We start from the raw sequence: 19,477 nt of genomic DNA, 5'->3' as shown, positions 1-19,477 counted from the left end.
AGGAAGCTATTTTGCATCTCTCGTGTTGCAAAATATGTTGCATAGCTGCATAAACATAACTTAACTATGTTTTTCTTCTTCCATTTTACGCAATCAGTGCTTCCCCGCAGTAAACGGCCCATGCCCCCGTGAGTGCGAATGCTACGCATTCGAAGAAAACATCGCTCTGGGAGTGTGTCGCCTCCGAGGTGGGCTCGCACCTCGTGGTTTCTTACCTCCTCCGGATACTCACAGGGTGACAAAAAGAAGACAGGGAGCGGGCAGATAAAGACCTGTTCGACAAATAAAAAGTGATTTAGTTCAAGTGCGATTTCTTCTTCCTAGCTTATATTCCTTTCCGCACCGAATTTGTGCAAGCGATTTTCTAGACATGCAGAATCGCACATAATGCAGTTTCAATAATCTGATTGCTCTTCTAAGCGTGCGGCAATAAGATTGTCAGTCACAGCTGGGGTGCGAGTATTGCAGGTTTGAGATCCAGGTGTTCCACTTTAGGAACTCCCTGAAGGGATGTGGAAGCGCGTAGCTAATCTGAATGTGACATCTCTTCCCTTTTTAATGTCGCTGCGTTCGCATGAGAGCCATGACACGGATTTGTGAAATATGCTGGCGGTTGGAATAACATGAGGATTTAAGAGTCGGGGGAGTGAGTTGAGATGGGGTCCGGGGTGCGGTGGAGGTGTGTGATTTGCATGACATATTATGGTGTCGTGCATACTTCCTCACAATGTCTGCATACGGCGCGATAAGCCCCTCAAGTGAACCAGGCGAGAGGTACAAAAATGGCAGCTCTTGGGATGCCGAATACTTATGTTAGATGTGCTCTTCAGCGACTTAAAATATTTTTAGTATAGGCTTGCGTGTGAGTGTTTCGCGGACCGTCACGCATGGTCGCTGATCCGTGCATACAAGTTTGGCGTCCGACGTAAGTAGTGCCGCAATACGAATAAAAGGTATATTGGGACGGCCTTTTTAAGAAAAATAAAAATAAAATGTGGTAGCGTCTTTCACGATTGTGTGCGACATTAATAAAATTTAAGCTACAAGGAAAATATATTTCTGAGGTCAACGGAACAGAAACTATCCGTGCGCCTTATCCAGCAATGCATCAGCAATAGGTGACCCCTACGATTGGGGCGGGCACTGTGATCAAGATGATTATTGACCCTGCGGTACACCGTGCACCATCTTTGCGCAACTGATTGAATCCATCATCTACAGTTTGCAATGCCGTATCCCCCCTCCCGCCTCTAGACTCTGATTGCTGACCACGCTTTCCCTCTTGCTACCCGTCTCCTCCCTCTGACTCTCTCTCCTTCCACTGCCTCTCTCCTTCCTTTCTCCTTTCCTCTGTTCACGTTCCCTCCTTTCCATCGAGGTTTCATATGCCTCGGTCAGCAACGGACACTGCGCTAATGGGGATTGTGAAGTGTGCGAATTGGATTTATAATAAAGGAAGTATGAGAGGTTTATTAGTTTCAGGAAAAAATAGTATTATTGATAAATTCACAACACGCACGCAAAGTACATGAAATAAAATATTTACGGAGCCATCAGGCAATAGAGGTTTAAAGAGGCTACCTAATGGGCTGCGTAGATAGCAATACGCTGAATATTTTTTGAGTAGACGAGGATCCCTGAGATAGGTGCGTAAAACGCTTCTGGCGTTTTGACCCGTGTGGCGAAGACGGTCGGGGGGGGGGGGGGGTGTCTTTTCTGGGAGTGCTGGATTCAGGAATATGCTCATGAATCTATGTGCTCTTGCTTGCTTTCTGTATTCGTGTAAGCTGAGTTTTTCAGGAGAATATTTGACAGTCAAAGTGACTTCTCTCGCCGGAAAGTGTTATCAGAGAGAGTGTTTTTGCGTTTCGGCTTGCGCGAGAGTTAGGTGCATCGATTATCTTTTTCTTATATGAAATATACAGTCAGGAATTATGTTTACTCATTGTGTGTGTAGCAGTAGCAGCGAAAAGTAAGCAGTCATGTGGTGCGAGATGGTGCAAGGCGGCGGCGCGAACAAACAACATCGAAAATGACACACTTTCGTTGTAATCCACCAATAAATACTGCAATAGCACTAGTACTGAACCCATATGAATAACGCGCTCAGTTACAAATTGCAGAAATTAAGCATGAAATGCTTTATGCTATCATTCTCTACTTGCTTCGCGGAACATCTTACGTCAAATAAATTCGATCCTGCGATGAAACATAGTGCCCGCAATGAAATAGAAAGAGTGTGAACATAAACCGAAACATTTCTGAAAAATTAAGTAGCAAATTGGCAGCACAGTATAATGAGAAAATATCTTTACCATACTCGGCATGGAGGCGAGGGGAGGCGAAATTGCTCCGGAGCAAATTATGACGCTCCGTTTTGCTCTGCCTTAGGCCAATTGCTGAATGCACTACGCCCTCGTCCAGCATGTTCAGCTAGGCAGCCTATCGATCGTTATGATGACTATGTCCTTATGTTTAATGGCACATACCCACGGCAGGGTATTTGCCAGGGCTTTCGTGTTTATAATCTTCGTCCTTTTCATTTTCGAAATGATAGCTCTGCGCCAAGGTACACCCACAGTGGTAGCGTAGCTTCCAGTGAAGCTAATAGTTTCAATCACGGCGGCTTGTGGTGCAGAGCCGGGACCGCCTTGAGTATCAATGCACAAGTGAACAATTATGTCTTAAACAAAATAAAAATGTGACTGCACAGTATGGAGTTGTTTGGCAAGCAAGAAGAAATGGTCTCGACGTTCAGAACATGTGACACGACTGCCAAAACTGCAAAAAACAATTTGACTGCGCTGACTGCCAAACAATTTTAAGACACTCAACGCTCGCTGTGTCTTCTTCCTTCGTGCTCACCTCGCGTGTCATGCTGAAGTTCAGGGCGTTAATGTGCTAACAAGCACAACTATCGTTATTCACGCCCAAATAGTACATACCCTGTTTGGGAGCTTTTTTGAGCACAAGAGTTTTCAAGTGCTGTAATGCGACACATTTAATTAATCTTGATTTGCTCACATAAATAGAGGCAATAGAGCAAGTTTTTATTAATGGTCATGTTCTGAAATTTTTTACAACCACTACACACAACTCAGGATTAAGATAGTGAGGCAACAAGTTCATGAACTAGCGCATGAGAAAAGTTTGAGTGTTAAACGCCCAGAGTATGATAAGCTAGTTGCACGCTGTGTTTAAATCACATAAAGCTACTGTAAACAGCGTTGCAATTCCGACTGAAATAGGGCTCCTGTCTGAAACATATGGAGGACAGACATTTTCATTATTACGGTCCAAAGCTACACAGACCAAATGATTTAAACGTACAGTCAAATGCGCAAACATTAAAGAAGCAAGGTAAGGTATCTACGTGCGCTATATGGTTCATGACTTGTGGGATTTACTGTCCCAAAGCCACTCAGGCTATAAGGGACGCTGTAGTGGAGGGCTTCAGAAATTTCGATCAAATGGGGTCTTTGACGTTCACTGATATCACACAGCAAGCCTGAATCTGCAATTTCGCCTCCATAAAAATGTGACCATTGCCACCGGGATCGAACCTGCGTCCCTCGGGTACGCCACCGAGTGCCACAACCACTGAGCTACAGCGTTGGCGAGAAAGTAAGTGTGAATGAGCAAATAAGAATAATGAGCTTCTGGTCACACCAAGCTTTAAAGCAAGCACAGTATAGCCAACAAGTTACCCAGGAAGATTTTAACGAAACAAGCGACATTATTGAAAACAGCTCTGTGCTTGACCCTTTAGTTGAATTGACGTTTTAGTCTCCAGATTCCTCAAGGAGAACAGACCATGAGACGTAAATTGCATCATTCTCTACTCTGATGTACAATACTAAGGACTTAAGAACGGGAAGTACAAATACAGGAGAACGTATGCAAAATATAGTGTAGAAATCAATCTTCAGGCGCAGTTTAAAGTGCTCAGTTGCATGTAAGTTGACCAAAGGTTCAGGACAGCGCTCACGTTGCAAAGGCTTGGGCAATAGATTTCTCCAAGCGACAACCGAAATTTAGGTAGATATTAACCCCACGTAATCTTTAAATCACTGAAACTCTACATTACGAGAGACCTGTGTAAAAAAATTTTTGACTATAAGGCGCTGAGAAATGTGCACTAATTCTGAAGTCGCTTCACCCAGAACACAAACGGTTCTCATGCATTATATCAGTCAGTACATTTCACAATACGCATAATTGTTCAGTCCTATCGCAAGTGAAAGCAAATAATTACAATTCACAGCCAAAAACGTTTGGGAAAGGATGCTAATGGTTCATCCGAAAGCACATATTACATATACTGCACAGGCGTTATAAGACACTTTACCACATGTAATAGCCATTCAAGGAAAGCGGCACACCAAAGTTACAGCAATACACTATCATCGCTGTGTGACGGCACAGTAGCAGTGGGCTCGGCGACTGCTCCTCAGCGCAGCCATCTAACTCGCTAATCTTTGCGATGCACACGATCGACCAGCTGCAGCCTGCTGTTGCCGACCTTGGAAAGCGTTCTTTAGGGTGAGTCGTTTGACTGCGCACTACCATGGTGCAGCGAAGAGCCGAGACACTACCACTTACCGCTCTTCAGCTATCGGCCCCGGATGACTTCGCCAACAGAGAAGCAGGGGCTGCCGGCACCAAGGGAATCAAGGACGGCCGCATAATCAACTACATCGACAGCTTCACCGCATATAAATCCGCCCCCGCCGCCAGTACCGTTCTGTGCATTCGGTCACTCCACCTGAGCGCAGCCATCTAACCTTCTAATATTTATGATGGAGGTCAGTATATCATATGCCTTTTTTGCCACAAGATCTTACAAAAATTGTTCTGATACTGTTCCCGAGCCCGATGTGCTGTGTTGCCATTGCCGATGAGTGTGCTAGTGTTCTTCATTCTTTGCTAATGTTGTCAGGAGATCGCTAAACTAACCGTCGTCCTAACGACAATAGTATAGTACTTGCAGAACGTCAGAAACTAAATGCAGGCCAAACCAAATCAATAGCTGAAGTGCAGCGCATGAAATCCCAGATCACTACTACGGATAAAACCATAACCTACTTATGCAACCAAATGCCGAGCTCGAAACACATTACGAAACAGCCGTCGCCATAGCTCAGTTGGTAGAGCACGGACGCGATATTCGGAGGTCGTGGCTTCGGATCCCACCGGCGGCGTGGCTGTTTTTTTGCCGCCGCGGTGGCAGAGTAGTTATGGCGCTCGGCTGCCGGCCCGAAAGACGCGGGTTCGATCCCGGCCGCGGCGGTCGAATTTGAATGAAGGCGAAATACTAGAGGCCTGTGTGCTGTGCGATGTCAGTGCACGTAAAGAAACCCCAGGTGGTCCAAATTTCCGGAGCCCTTCACTATGGCGTCCCTCGAAGCCTGAGTCGCTTTGGGACGTCAAACCCCAATAAACCATTAACCATTACGAAACACTACTTTCCTTCTGAAATGACATTGAAAAGATGCAGGCTGATACGTGTAATATGGCTCGTATAATCCAGGAACTCGAAAGCCGCATAGATGACGCTGAAAACAGGTCACGCCGTAGCAACCTCATTTTGTATGGCATTCCTGACACTACTGTTAGAGAAAGATGGGCAGATCATGAAAATATATTCACTGATGCTTGCCGTAATAAAATTTAAATAACTGAGGAACCTCGTGCGATAGAAAACTCATCACCTCGTCGTCACTGACAAGGTACAAATCGTCCAATAGTTGTGAAATTCACAATTTGCTAAGCTAAACAATCGCTCCTATCAAATGATCGAAAAATAAAAGAAATGGTTTGGAGAGCACTTCTTGCACTCCATTCGGTATGCGCGAGAAGAACTTGTTGCATTGCTAAAGAAAGGTCTGCCAAGTTTTTCTTGCGATTTAAAACACTTGGCATCGGCTCGGGCGGTTATATTTTTTAAACATCATCTAACACCTTAAAGTAACTCGCGTAGCAATCGTCCCTTCAACCTGCTCCAATAAAGCGCCATCGCGCAATATCCTTAAATGTTCTCTCGTTCTCAGTGATATTCACTAACATCCGCAGCTTCCTTCCAAACCGTTAACTCATATCCAACGTAATTTCGTGATCCAACTTATACCATCTTATACTTATACCAACTGAAACTTGGGTGAACAGTAACGTATCGGACGCTGAAATTTTAAGCGACTTATACGAACTCCACGTATACCGAAATGATCAAAAACGGTCACGGCGGGGGGGGGGGGGGGGGGGGGGTCTCTTGTAGCAATTTACCGAGCTTCATACGTCACATCTGATATCGAACCATTATGGCTCATATGTCGTGCTCCCCCTGTAACAGTACTCCTTGGCATTTTTTATAGGCGCCCGCAGTGTAACCCAAATTTTCGTCGACTTCATACCATAAATCAACTTGTTGTTACCTCACCAAAAGCGCGCATTCTCCTTTTCGGGGGCTTAACTACCCGGATAATGGTTAGCAGAATTCAGGTACTTCCTTATTAGCATGCAATACAGATGCCAAGAACTTCATTGATGCCTGTTTAATTTTTAACCTTACTCAGTTAGTCTCACAACCTACTCGCGCCACGCAAGAAACCGCAAACCCCCTTGGCCTAATACTAATAGCCCACAGTATTTATCATTCCTTAGTTACCTTCCAGAAATGAGCGACCATAAAATCATGTATACTGTTGGAATTCAGGTAACGTGACTGGGCCGGAGAAGAGACGAGGACGATCGGAGCAAGAAAACTTGGAAAACTTTATACAAGGACTATTTACATTATGTACAAGTACGGGCAACTGAGAGTGCTTCTCAGTAAAGAGATCTTCTTAGGTGTCGGGAGTCTGTAATACCCCTCAAGAAGGGGGCTCTCTCCTGGTATCAAACCAGCAGCTCCTTAAATACTCTTCGCATTCCCCAGCTCACTAGCTGGGGAATACAGTTCGAAGAATGATGTCCAATCACACGATGGCACTGATGGTACCACCCACGGCAGGGCGGTCCTGATGTTTCTTCGCAGCTCGGTCGAGAGAAAGGGAACAGGACCCGGTCACGTTGTCGTCCCCGCGGCCTCCAGGTGGCCGCACACGTGCGTCCGGACCGCGCCCATGTTGACCCGGGGGGCACCTGCATGACACAGGAATGCAGGCTGTCTCCCAGCAGGTGTCGAAAGATCTTGTACTGGTGACCGGAACGCGGAAGCTCTGTCGAAGGTGCAGCACTCGGGCAATTGTTCAAATCCAGCGTGACTGAAGGAGACCACACTGATACCGCACTTCGTCGTGGCGAGGACCGGAACGAATACGCTTATGGTCGTCGCTGGCATTCCTGTTTTACACGTGGGGACGCTATTGTCGTCGTTGCCTAGGGCAACCCTGCAGTCACGTCTCTCCCAGAGGGCTCACCCACCCTCGCGATGGTCTTCAGGGAATCCTCCCCATGCCCAGCTTCGCCGAATTCTACAGCAGGAAGGAAGCGCGAGCCCAACAGCACCCCCGCCGCTAGATAATGCGCCCAGAAGATGAGCTGCTCGCACGTAGCTCGGCTGACTGGGCGTGCCAGGAACAAAGTGCTCTTTGGGAGTCTTCTGATCACCTTCAGTGCCGAAGCTCGGCATCGCTTCCCCTCGTCAGATGGCTGTTTGGGGAAATTGTCTGCAATCCTGGCCAAAAGGGATTACAGACGCCAAACCAGACCTGACAAAAGCACGTGCCCCCAGAACCCGCTAATCCCGCCAGACCAATACTCAGGGCCAAAACTGCACTTAGCAAAAAAAACTTCAACTAAAACTTGAAGAAATGAAATGTTTTGTGTGGTGAAATGTTCTGGTTCATTAACTTTGAAAAACAGTACGGAGCATTTTTCAAGCCGAAGCTCAGCATTACATGCCGGCAGTTGCCCGCGGGGGACACGAATGCTGTGTACCTGCTGGCGCGCTCAGTTAGTGGCACCTGCCAGTAACCACGAACTATACGCAGTGTGGATATATATTCTGATTTAGCGACTGTTTCAACCCTCTCCTCGATGTTCGGAAACGGGTACATCTGGCCCACTGTGATTGAGATCAGTCTCCGGTAGTCCACGCAAGGTCTCGGATCCGTTCCTGGAACCTCTACAATAATGACTGGTGACGTATAGTCACTTTCACAGGGCACTATAGCCCTGTCTACATGAACCCGATAGAGTCGAGTAGAGTTAGCTTGTCGGGTAAAAAACCAGTTGCCGGGTTCATGTAGACGCTGTCGGGTCGAGTAAAATAAGCGGCAGAGCGAGTCGAGTTAACTCGCCTGCAGGGGGTAGGTTAACTCGCCTGACCCGCCTTTCCAAAAACCATGTATACGCAGTCGGGTCAGGGAGTCGGGTAACGGGGAACTCTGGGAAAGATTTCGGTCATGTGACCAGTCGACCAAAATGGCAGCCGCCGTCGGTCCCCGCGCTGTTTCCACCCGAGCTTCTTGGACCGACCGGGAAGTAGAATGTTTTTTAGCGCTGATCAGTGAGAAAAAAGTGAGCGAGGCGCTGGACAGCAGACGGCAGCGCAATCAAGATGTTTTCAAAGATTTGCAGGCCGAAATGGCCAATCTCGGCTACCACTGGACGTGGCAGCAGTTGCGGAACTGCTGGAAGAATTTGAAGAAGCGATTCACGGCCGTGAGTATAAACATTCCCTCATCCGAATTTCGACACCCATACGGAATGATACGACGTTGCAGCACAATTCTGTCTTGTGTGACAGGAACGGTTGGAGCAAGAGAGAAGTGGAGCTGCACCGTCGGCTTGGAAGTGGTATGACCACATGAGCGCGCTTCTCAGCCACAGGCCGATGGTGCAGGCTCGCGAGTACGGCGTGGACTCGCAAGATGTCCCACCAGACTACGGCGACAACTCGCAGCTAGGCAAGTATACACCCAAATGTGTTTTCACGCTCGTTTACTTTTATGTGATGTAGCATGTCAGCAGCGCCGAAGTCGGCGACTCGGTGCTGCGTTGTTTTGGTGAGCGCTGATTTGAATGCCGCAACGTAGAGCGGTTAACGCAGTTTCAATCAGCTTTCGCATTTCTAATAGCGTGATCATTTACAACCCCCTGGAAAGCGGCAGCGCTAAGGAACAAGGACGAAAGAGAGACACGAGAACACACGACAAGCGCTGATCTCGTCTCTCTCTTTCGAACTAGTTGCTTCGCGCTGTCGCTGTCCATGATGATTCACCAACTAGCCCGCAACAAGATATTAGTCCTACATTAAATGCTATGTAAACAAAAAAAATCGATTCCAGAAAACGTATAATCGTAAGGACAAATGCGGCACTGCTGATAACGAGTGCACACAGGTACTCTTGAGCGAGACACACAAAAATTCTTGTTTCCAGTAAAGAGCCTCAATAAGCTGACAACTGAATTTGTTCCTTGACAAATCCACTGGGCATGCAGCGGGGCTGACTTAATTTTTTTATCATGCAATCATGTAACTGTGCAGATGTATTTGACAAATAACCAAGGTGCCCTGCACATGTCCCTAACATGAAATGCTCTTTGCTCCTAGTGCACGTTTTCATTGACTGCAGTACGCACCAACAGCTTTGAAAATGCAGTGGCTTAAAATTTGTGTGCCTCAGCACAGTTCCCCTTAAAAGCGAACTCTTAAGAGCACATTTTCTTTGGCATAGATTATTATTGTGCTTTCATGAGACATGGTTAATCTCATCCAAATTTCACTGCACTGACATAGTACACGGGCCTCTAGCATTTCGCCTCCTTTGAAATGCATTTGCCGCGGCAGGAATCAAACCCACGTCTTTGGGCTCAGCAGCCCAGCACCATGAGCACTGAGCCACCACGGTGGCATTATATACTGATGAGGTATAGACAGTGTTGAAAGGCTGATATCTCCAAAAGGAAAGTTCAACACTTCTTGCTAGTGTTTGCCTGCGGGGCTGAAACTTGGAAGCTAACAAATAAACTACAAAATAATGAAGGGCTGTACAATGAGTTAAGGAAAAAACAATAAGTGTAATGTAAAAAGGACACAAGAACATTGTGTATGAGAGAACATGAATTAATGCTATCTCAGTTCATTAAGAGCAGGAAATAGACATGGGTGAAACATGAAATATATAGCATGGTGTCTTTGAGTGACTGTCAAGGCAAGGCACAAGTAGTTAAAGTTAGTAGAGAGTCTGTTGCAGTAATGAAGCAAGGAAGTTTGCTGGTAACAGGGTAGGCATGCTAGTTGCAAAGAAGAGGTGATTGGAGATAGAGGGCCTATGTTGTGCAGTGGGATGGGATGGCATCTTACAATCTTTGGACTGCAAGATGTGCAATTTCAGCGCTTTTGGCTATAGGAGCAGTGATTTTTTTTTCTGTTTTGCAGATATCAGCGATGCTGACACCAGGACCGAGGAGGACGACGCTGATATCCTTCAGGAACAAAGTGAACGTAAGCTTGGGCAATTTTTAAGCACTAGATGGCATTTAATAGCTCGGCTGCAGAACAAAATTGGTTCCCTGGGCCCATGTTCACACTTCGATTTCTCGTGGTATTGATCCTTTGAGGTGCTCAACAATTGGCTGAGGCAGCGGAAGCGGATGTGCTGCTCAGCTGCACTGCAAAGTGTCGTCGGACCAGCCTTGAAAATCGTGAGGTATACGTGATTATATTTCCAGACATTGTTTGAGTGGGATGGTGTGGATTCCATTGGCGCAGAGTTTTGTTTCCAAGGTTACTGCATTTTGTTTTTTATATAAACAGTTTACTGTGGCACCGTTCAGGCTTTTTACCCGCAGATGCAGACGATGCAAGTGCTGCAACTGCTTCCGCTGCTTCAACCAATCAAAGAATGCTTGCGAGTCTCTCGAGAGGTCAGAATTAGAATATTTGCCCTGCTTTATGCTTCCTGCATACTTCCTGTGTACCATTTTGATTCAGTAGTTTTGCATCTCTATGTGTAGCTGAAGATAGAAAAAGACAGCCTCATTTCTTTTCTTGTTTATCCAATAATTGTTCAAATATAACAAGAAATGACATCTTGAGTTTTTCGAGATGAAGACAAAAACATATTTGCTTCAATTTTTTAACAGAACCAACATGCACCGAAACTTGAATCTATAGCTACTAGCCATGTAGCCAATACGAAAGCAAATTTTACTCTGCCTGTCATTTTTCTCCTGAGCTTCCCTTTTGATCTGTTCTGCATCTCTCCTCCGTTAAGTACTTTCTACTACGGTCCACCTCACACAGCTACGCCATGATGTTGTGTCCCGGTGATGCACGAAATACCTTGGGGTGTCACCGGGTGTATCAAAGGGTATCAATTTGGGCTATGCTCCCATGACTGAATGTTAGTGCTGCGTCTAAGATGGTAGTTCGGATGTGTGGCTGGTAAAGAAGGCATTCTTTGGTGCACATTCCCAAACTGCATGGTTAAATAAGTCGTAAGTATTTTTGCATCTCCTGTAGAAACACTATTCTAGAAGCTTTGGTTGTGCATTGCACTACTTGCTGGGGAGCAGGCTTTGTGGTGTGAAGAACTGATTTGAGCGAGTACCTATGCAGGAAAGGCTTGTTCATCATCTGGCTCTTGTCAGTGCAGCAGGTGCCTCAGTCTTTTGAACACAGCATTTGACAGACATTGCTGTTGATAGCCAACATGTGGAAATACCTGCGCAAAACAGCCTTACGCATAATTTCTATGTGCCCACTAAAAAGCAAAAGAAATGTTTAAATACATCCATACAAAAGCGAGGTCTTACGCTTCACGTGAGGCAAGAATAGCGCAGAATAAAAGTGTCAGCACTGAATAAAACATGCATAGTGCCTTGCTTGCATTGCCTGGAGGCTGTCAATGGATCAACTGTGTTTATGAAATTTCCAGTGTTTTTTTTTGGCATTTTTTCCATTGCAGAAATGTGAGCAAATGGAAGCTTCAATGAAAATGGCTTTGAAAAAAAAAAAGGCTGTCCTGGCTCTATTAAAGGGCAGAAAAGCATGCGAGACGCTGAATAATATTCATGAAAGCTTTGGAATTTGATATTAGTAAAAAACCAAAAATCAATTTTTTTTTTCTTGCACTTTAGTCTTTCCTGCATCCTGGAAGAACATGAGGTGGTTCATATTAATCCAGGGCTCTGCAGTATGGCACATCTCATGGCCCATTTGTTGCTTTCGAATGTTAAACCCAAATACCGTACCATTCCACACATACTATGTTCTCTCCCTGTAAGGAGCAATGCTAAGCTGCTCTAAATGATGCAAGTGCCTGCCAAATGCCCTCCATTCCATTTGTATTCTCCTGGCTATTTCACTGTCATGGTCCAACTCTACGGTCATTACTTGCCTAAGATAGATGTATTCTCTTACAGTATACAATACTTTGCTGCCTATCTTTAACTGTTTGTCCCTTGCCAAATTACTGGACGTGACTTCAGTTTCCTTCTTATTAACTTTTAGCTCTACCATTCTGCTTGAATATTGAGGCCCTGAGTCATGCACTGGGACTCCTTCTGAGTTACGTCGCTGGACAACAAGAGCAAATCGGAGGTTCCTAGGATTTCCTCCATTAATTTTTATCCCAAGCTCATCCCAGTCCAATCCTTTGACTCTTGTAAACATGCAGTGTATAGCATCAAAGAGCTTATGTCGCCTTACTCTACACCCTTTCCAATGAGCATTTTGGTACATTACTCTACCCCCCAGACCTTGTTGTTCAATATCCTCACACCCATTCTTTCTTTTTCTGGTGGAGAATTGTGGCGGTACAAGGATTTGAACCATGGGTCTCCTGCACGCGAGGCGGATGCTCTACCTCTGCGCCAGCGCAGCATCCACTGAACTGGCCACTATAGTGGCCACTGTACTGCACCCTGAATGCCTAGTGGCATTGCTGGTGCTCATCTGTATGCAGCAGTAATGAGAGAACAAGAGTAGCACACGAATTTTTTAAATGAAAAAGTCATTCAAACACAGCACAAAGCTCTTATACCTATGCTATTAGGAAGTGTTGTCAATGTAAAGTGATGCAACTTGCTATCTTTAAGTGTGGTTGTTTGCAGAATCCTGATGTGTTGTATTGCCAGGAATATTTAGGTAGTGCAAACTTAAATACATATGTGACCAGTGTTTCGACAAAAAAAACTTTCTTTTTATAGTGAAAGGAGCAGTGTGCATGTGATAAGCATTGCTGAGGTGGTCAGAATTTATGCATACTAAGTTTCACTTGCACAAGGTTAAGGGTGAGTATGTGCCTGCAGTGTTTCACTTTTTTTGACCTCTAATTGAAAATTGTCTCTCGGTTTATTGAACATGCCTAAAGCTGTTACCTCACTTTGTAAACATGGACATTGCTATGTATCACACAGAAATATTACTAGTGAAAGGGGGACATCACGACACAGGACGTAGTCTCAAATTCCAGGTCTAGTACCTTGCCACAGCATCTTTCCTCTCTTTCGGAGTCATAGCATTCTAGAATGTGTTTTTCAAAAAAAAAACAAATTGCCTGGGCAAGCACTGGCAGCAGGAGTCTGAAGTTATTGCTGCATCCAAAGAGTGTTATATACTAGAATGATAGTCATGACGCATAAAATCAGAACTGTCTTCAGTTTCCAACCTGCATGGACTCAGAACACTGGTTCCTCTAGCAAAGAAAAAGTAAACAATGTGCAAAGAAGTGAGCACCCTGGTATACGTAGTATGTGTGCTGTTCAAGAACATGAGGCAGTGTTTATCTGTTCAATAAAGGGGTCAGCTGGCAGGATGCTATAAATGTAATGGGTGCTTGTCACATTTGAGTATGGCTATGTTTTAGGATATGCATAAACACAGAGGTAAAGCTGTGAGCAGTTTTCAGAAACTTTTTAGGATTCGCGCTGCACGCAAAAAGAATGTCGGTGATGCATGGAAAACCCGCGGAAAGGACGCGTTCACAAGCAGAAGTACACAGGGCAAAGTTGCCCTGTGTACTTCTGCTTGTGAACGCATCCTTTCCTCTGGTTTTCCACGTATCGTGCAGCAACCGGCCCAACATGCTACACTTCTTCAATAGAATGTCCGTGACAACTGCTAGTACCCATTCTTTTTTTTTTACACCAGCAACAGTGTCCTGTGTGGAAGCTTACCTGTAGCACTATTTCATTTAAGCTCCGTGTAGTTTTCATGCAAGAATTGATTGCTTCAGCCACAGCACGTATAAAAAGTTAAAAGTTCAAACCTGTTTTTAGCAGACCTGCCTTTTTTTGCTCTGCAATTCTTTATTTTTCAGCAAAGTGTGAATAGTCCACGAAGGAAAGTTGTGACCATTTGCATGTGTTTTCCTTCTTTTTTTAGCAAGCACCTCAAGCAGATCACCGCCACAGAAACGACGCCGCATGGGAGAGGCGAAATTGGAAAAGGTGCTCTTAAATGTGCAGCGTAAAAATGAAGAATTTTGGACGAAGCAATCAGAGATACAATTTCAGCAACAAAAACAACTGCTTGCAGATGAGAACAAGCACATGCAGGAGCTCCTGCAAGGTGTTTCCACCACCTTTCTGCAGGGCACACAAACTTTAATGGGGCAGTTTTTTTCTCAACAGGCAGCATTGGTGGCATCCCTACAACACATGCCCAGCTTCCCACAATTTATGGGACCACCAAACATGAACTTACAACACCAATTTCCACCACCGCCACCAGCCACCAACACACCACCAACACCTAAACACTGAGGTGAACTACACCCGTGACATTGCCACCATTTTTAAGTTTCATTTAATCACTTCCAGAGTAAAAAATAGCGACTGATGCCTCCTTAACGTGCAGCAGCCTCGGAAACATTAAAGGGACACTGAGGACAAATCCATCCAATCATTGTTTTTGATACAAATTATGGTTTATGGGGGTTTAACGTCCCAAAGCGACTCAGGCTATGAGGGATGCTCTAGTGAAGGTCTCAGGAAATTTCGACCACCTGGGGTTCTTTAACGTGTACTGACATCGCACAGTACACGGGCCTCTAGAATTTTGCCTCTATCGAAATTTGACCGCCGCGGCCGGCATCGAACCCGCGTCTTTTGGGTCAGCGGCTGAGCGCCATAACCACGGAGCCATCGCGGCGGCTGATTCCTTGCCTCTTTCTGGCTGTATTGGCATTTCTCTAACACCAAAAGATGCATTTGTAGCAGAGAAAATTGGATTTTAAAAATTTGCCAGTAGTCAATTCAAATTCGTGACATCTGTACTTTCTGCCACCGGGCTGCCATCGTGTGCAAGTGAATGGTGGTGTAGCTTAGCGTCTGGGATCCGCGCCCAAAAATCTGTGTTGATACATGCATTCCACTTCCGAAATCGGCCGCTGACGGCAATGCCTGTTTTTCTTTTCCAGCTTACAGAAAGCTCCAATTTTGGTGTTAATGGTCTCTTTGTAGTTTGAGCACGGTACAGTTACAATACAGGCCAGCTTCTATTTGTCCTCAGTGTCCCGTTAATCTACCCTAATACCTTCTAGGTAACTGGAATCGCCTGCCCCATGAAATTGTTGAGTGCCGTTCCGAGTCTATGTTCCGCGCGTTGCTGTCGGATGAATGAGTGCGCAGTTGGCTTTCTTTTGGCTTTTTTAATCACGCGGTCTTTGTTCTTGTTGGTCCAGCATCATTTGGTCAGTTGGCTTTTTTTTCGTCATATCTTTTTGTTGCTTCATATTTCATTCATTTTGTACTTTCTGTGTCATGCCTTGTTGTATTGCTTTTTTTTCTTCCTCTTTTTTTTCTGGCCTATTCTTCTGTTATGTATCCTCATCCCCCCTGCAATAATGCCTTCAGGCGCTGCAGGTATTTCCAATAAATAAGGATGTGCAATATTATTGCAAACAGTATAAGTGCAATATTAGATTCCTGACAAGTCAAAAGTGTGCAGTAAGTAAATGTACTCTTTTTGTTTTTAATAATATGCTCCTATCTTCATTATTATTATTATCTACCGAGGCAGTGGTATATCTTGCGTCCTTGTTCAGTTTCATTTTTTGTGATGTGTTTGTCAGTTCCTAATTTGTTTACAAGATAATGGCAATGTTTTTTTTCAGATATATATATTAAGAGTATTAATGAAGCTTGCTTTTTGTTGGTTTCGTTTAATGAACTATATTAATGCGTGCTTTCTTTTAGTACTTGCCAAAGGTCATTTATTTTCCTTCACCAGACAGGTACAAACTGTGTGATCTGTTTCTCAGTTCCTAATTTGATTTTAAGATATTTTTGGTAATCTTGTTTCAAATGTGATAACCTTCAGTTTTAATGATGCCAGCTTTTTGTTGGAGTCTTTTAATGAACTATTTTTCTGCATGTTTTCTTGTATTGCTTGCCGAAGTCATTTATTTTGCTTGACTGGAGAGGTACAAACTATGTGATATGTTTCCCAGTCCCTAATTTAATTTTAAGATTCTTGATAATCTTGTTTCAGATGTGTTAATCTCGAATTTTAATGACATCTGCTTTTTGCTGGTGTCTTGTAATGAACTATATTAATGCGTGCTTTCTTTTAGTACTTGCCAAAGGTCATTTTTTTTCCTTCGCCAGAAAGGTACAAACTGTGTGATCTGTTTCTCAGTTCCTAATTTGATTTTAAGATATTTTTGGTAATCTTGTTTCAAATGTGATAACCTTAAGTTTTAATGATGCCAGCTTTTTGTTGGAGTCTTTTAATGAACTATATTTCTGCATGTTTTCTTGTATTACTTGCCGAAGTCATTTATTTTGCTTGACTGGAGAGGTACAAACTATGTGATATGTTTCCCAGTTCCTAATTTAATTTAAGATGTGTGTTAATCTCGAATTTTAATGACATCTGCTTTTTGCTGGTGTCTTTTATTGAACTATATTAATGCGTGCTTTCTTTTAGTACTTGCCAAAGGTCATTTGTTTTCCTTCACCAAAAAGGTACAATCTGTGTTTCTCAGTTCCTAATTTGATTTTAAGATTTTTGATAACCTTGTTTCAGATATGTGATAATCTCGAATATTAGTGACATCTGATTTTTGTTGCTGTCTTTTAATAAACTGTATTTATGCATGCTCTTTTTATTACTTGCCAAAGAGTGACATTTATTTTGCTTCCCCGGAGAGGTACAAACAGTGGTGTGTTTATCTGATGTGAAAACAATAGCGATCACATTAATAATCAGGGGTCCTCCTGACACTTTGACTTCTGCACCCTTTTGTGTTGTTCGAAAACACGTTTATATTTCTTGTATGTGGTTTCTGAGACAAATAAAAAAGATCTACATTCCAAACACGGCTGTATAATGTATTTATTTATCACATTACCCAAAGTGCCTGTTTGGCAGTACAGTGGAGGGAGAGAGTTACAACATAATCATACAATATAGTGGCAGGGAAAAAATTCTCACGGAAAATACATTGCAACATAATTTGATACAAACACAAGCATAAAATTACAGCAATGCGGCAAACAATTCATTAGATTTTGTTGAAATGACTTCCTGGGGCAACTTATTCTATTCATTTATTGTTTTTGGAACGAATGACATTTTTAGTTAATCAGTAGTGCATTTAACTTCTTTTACTTTGAAAGTGTGGTCCCTTTTTGCAGACATATAGTCTGGTGGAAATAATGGTCACGGTCAGTACCTGTTTTAGAATGGTATATAGTTCGGAAGAATTTCTGCCTAAGTACATATCTGCGTCCCTGCAGTGAAACCCATCCGAAAGACTTCTGCGTTGCTGACACACTGAAATTTTTGCTGTAAGTATTTAAAACAATGTGGACAGCCAGGATTTTGGCCTTCTGTAATTTATCAATATTTTTAGTTTCAGGGCCCCATACTGTGCACGCATACGCATACTGTGCACGTATAGGCCTTACGTTAGTTGTGTATAGCAGTTCTTTACTTTGTAAAGGAAAACGCTTGGAATTCCTGCATAAGAAAGTCAAAATTCGACCTGCTTTTGCAGTTATTTAATTGATGTGCCTATGCCAACACAGATCACTACTTAAATACCCACTGAGATATTTGTATTCGGTGACGGACAACAAATTCAGGTGACCTTTTCTTAGTAAAACACCTATAGAGACTTTTCCGGAGATTAATAGTGACGCCCCATTTATCATACCATTTAGAAATTCTGTCAAGGTCGCATTGCAAAGCATCACGTTCAGCAGGAACAGAAACAGTTCGGTACAAAACAGTCATCTGCGAACAGCCCTAATGTAGACGATATACCAGCGAAAATGTCATTCATAAAAATTACAAATAAAAGTGGTCCCAGAACTGACCCTTGTGGTACAGTCGCAAGTAAAAAATATTAGCCCAAATCACTGCCGATCAGAATTTGTATATCTCGCCATGCGGCGCTGTGGTTTGCAGACCTGCCTATTGGGCCGTTTCCATATTTTCAGCATGGGGGGGGGGGGGGGGGGGGACGGCAGGAAGTAAGCTTTATGAAGCGTGCCATTGCCCGAGCGTCGAAGTGCCGACCCTACGTGACTGTGCATGCGGCATTTATTTTGGCTCAGTTATCATGGGCAAAGATGGATTCTTTTTTATTAGTTTTTTTATGTCCGTGATGGTTTGTCAAAAGGAACTCGCTCGGGATGATAGAGCTACTTTTAGCCAGTATTACACAAGCAAGAAAAACAGAGAGTTTATTTTTCTGATGCAACTAATTCACACTGGTCACTTTGTTGGGAAAGTGTAGTAACATTATTAACAGGAGCACTATCCCATCAATTCAGGGAAAGAAGGGAGGAGGACAGCCAGTTCGTTGTCGTGATGCGTGAGCAAACACGTCGTTGCACTAATGGCGTGCGTAGGCCCCACCGACCGTCACAACGCTTTGAAGGCGCTCAGGGAAGGAGTCAGACAGGCTGCTTGCAAGGTCAGGAAGAGCCTGGAGCCTGCTCCATTCCTCTTGAACCGCCGCCCAAATGATATCTGGTGATGATTTGTGCATCTGCCTTACAGCTAGTCGCTTTTTCATTAATCCCCATATATTTTCAATTATATTCAAATCTGCTCCTTTTGGAGGCCATGGCAACTCCTGGATGCAGAGCTGTTCAAGCAGTTACCAAACGCAGCACGACTGAGGCTGCTTGCAAAAATAACTGCCAAACAAGCAAAAAAAAACAACTATCCTATTCTTCACCCGTTGCCTGTGGGAGCAAGACTGCGCTAAACAAAAGAGAGGGCGAGACAGAAAAATAAATTTTGCTGGGCCGTGACAGTCCGCTGAACCCCCCTAATACTGCAGAATGGGAACGGCCCGGCACTCTCGTTATCAGCCTCTTTGTCATCCGCAGCGCCACGCTTTGTCATTCCGGCGCTCAGGTGTTCCGTCATGTGTGCTAATGTCTTTTACTCGTGACTGTACTCCTGAGGTTACAGCAACATCGTCCGATATTTCACCACTAACCACCGCCCTAAGTTTTCTTAAATGAGGGTACACTTTGCTCCATGCTACTACTTTACTGCTAATGT

The 19,477-nt window shown here is 44.1% G+C and overlaps 2 protein-coding genes across 2 annotated transcripts in view; both read left to right on the top strand.

Moving 5' to 3' along the window:
- LOC144129638 (uncharacterized) overlaps positions 1-19,477 on the top strand; it is a 116,511-nt gene that overhangs the window by 55,939 nt on the left and 41,095 nt on the right. The window lies entirely within an intron of this gene.
- On the top strand, positions 8,558-15,533 carry LOC144128109 (uncharacterized). Its single transcript, XM_077661190.1, has 4 exons — positions 8,558-8,664; positions 8,750-8,909; positions 10,385-10,450; positions 14,336-15,533. The coding sequence occupies exons 1-4, from the start codon at positions 8,587-8,589 to the stop codon at positions 14,713-14,715; spliced, it is 684 nt and encodes a 227-aa protein (XP_077517316.1). The 5' UTR covers positions 8,558-8,586; the 3' UTR covers positions 14,716-15,533.

Source organism: Amblyomma americanum, chromosome 4, assembly GCF_052857255.1.
Source record: "Amblyomma americanum isolate KBUSLIRL-KWMA chromosome 4, ASM5285725v1, whole genome shotgun sequence".
In the NCBI taxonomy this organism is placed as follows: Eukaryota; Metazoa; Arthropoda; class Arachnida; order Ixodida; family Ixodidae; genus Amblyomma; species Amblyomma americanum.
The sequence above is the reverse complement of the archived record's forward strand: the minus strand, read 5'-3'. Positions and strand labels throughout refer to the sequence as shown.

Bases quoted from the DNA above. Each gene is read 5' to 3' on its own strand.
- LOC144128109 (XM_077661190.1), top strand. From the start codon at position 8,587: ATGGCCAATCTCGGCTACCACTGGACGTGGCAGCAGTTGCGGAACTGC. The intron at 8,665-8,749 runs GTGAGTATAAAC...CTTGTGTGACAG, and splicing joins TGAAGAAGCGATTCACGGCC to GAACGGTTGGAGCAAGAGAG. The intron at 8,910-10,384 runs GCAAGTATACAC...TCTGTTTTGCAG, and splicing joins CGGCGACAACTCGCAGCTAG to ATATCAGCGATGCTGACACC.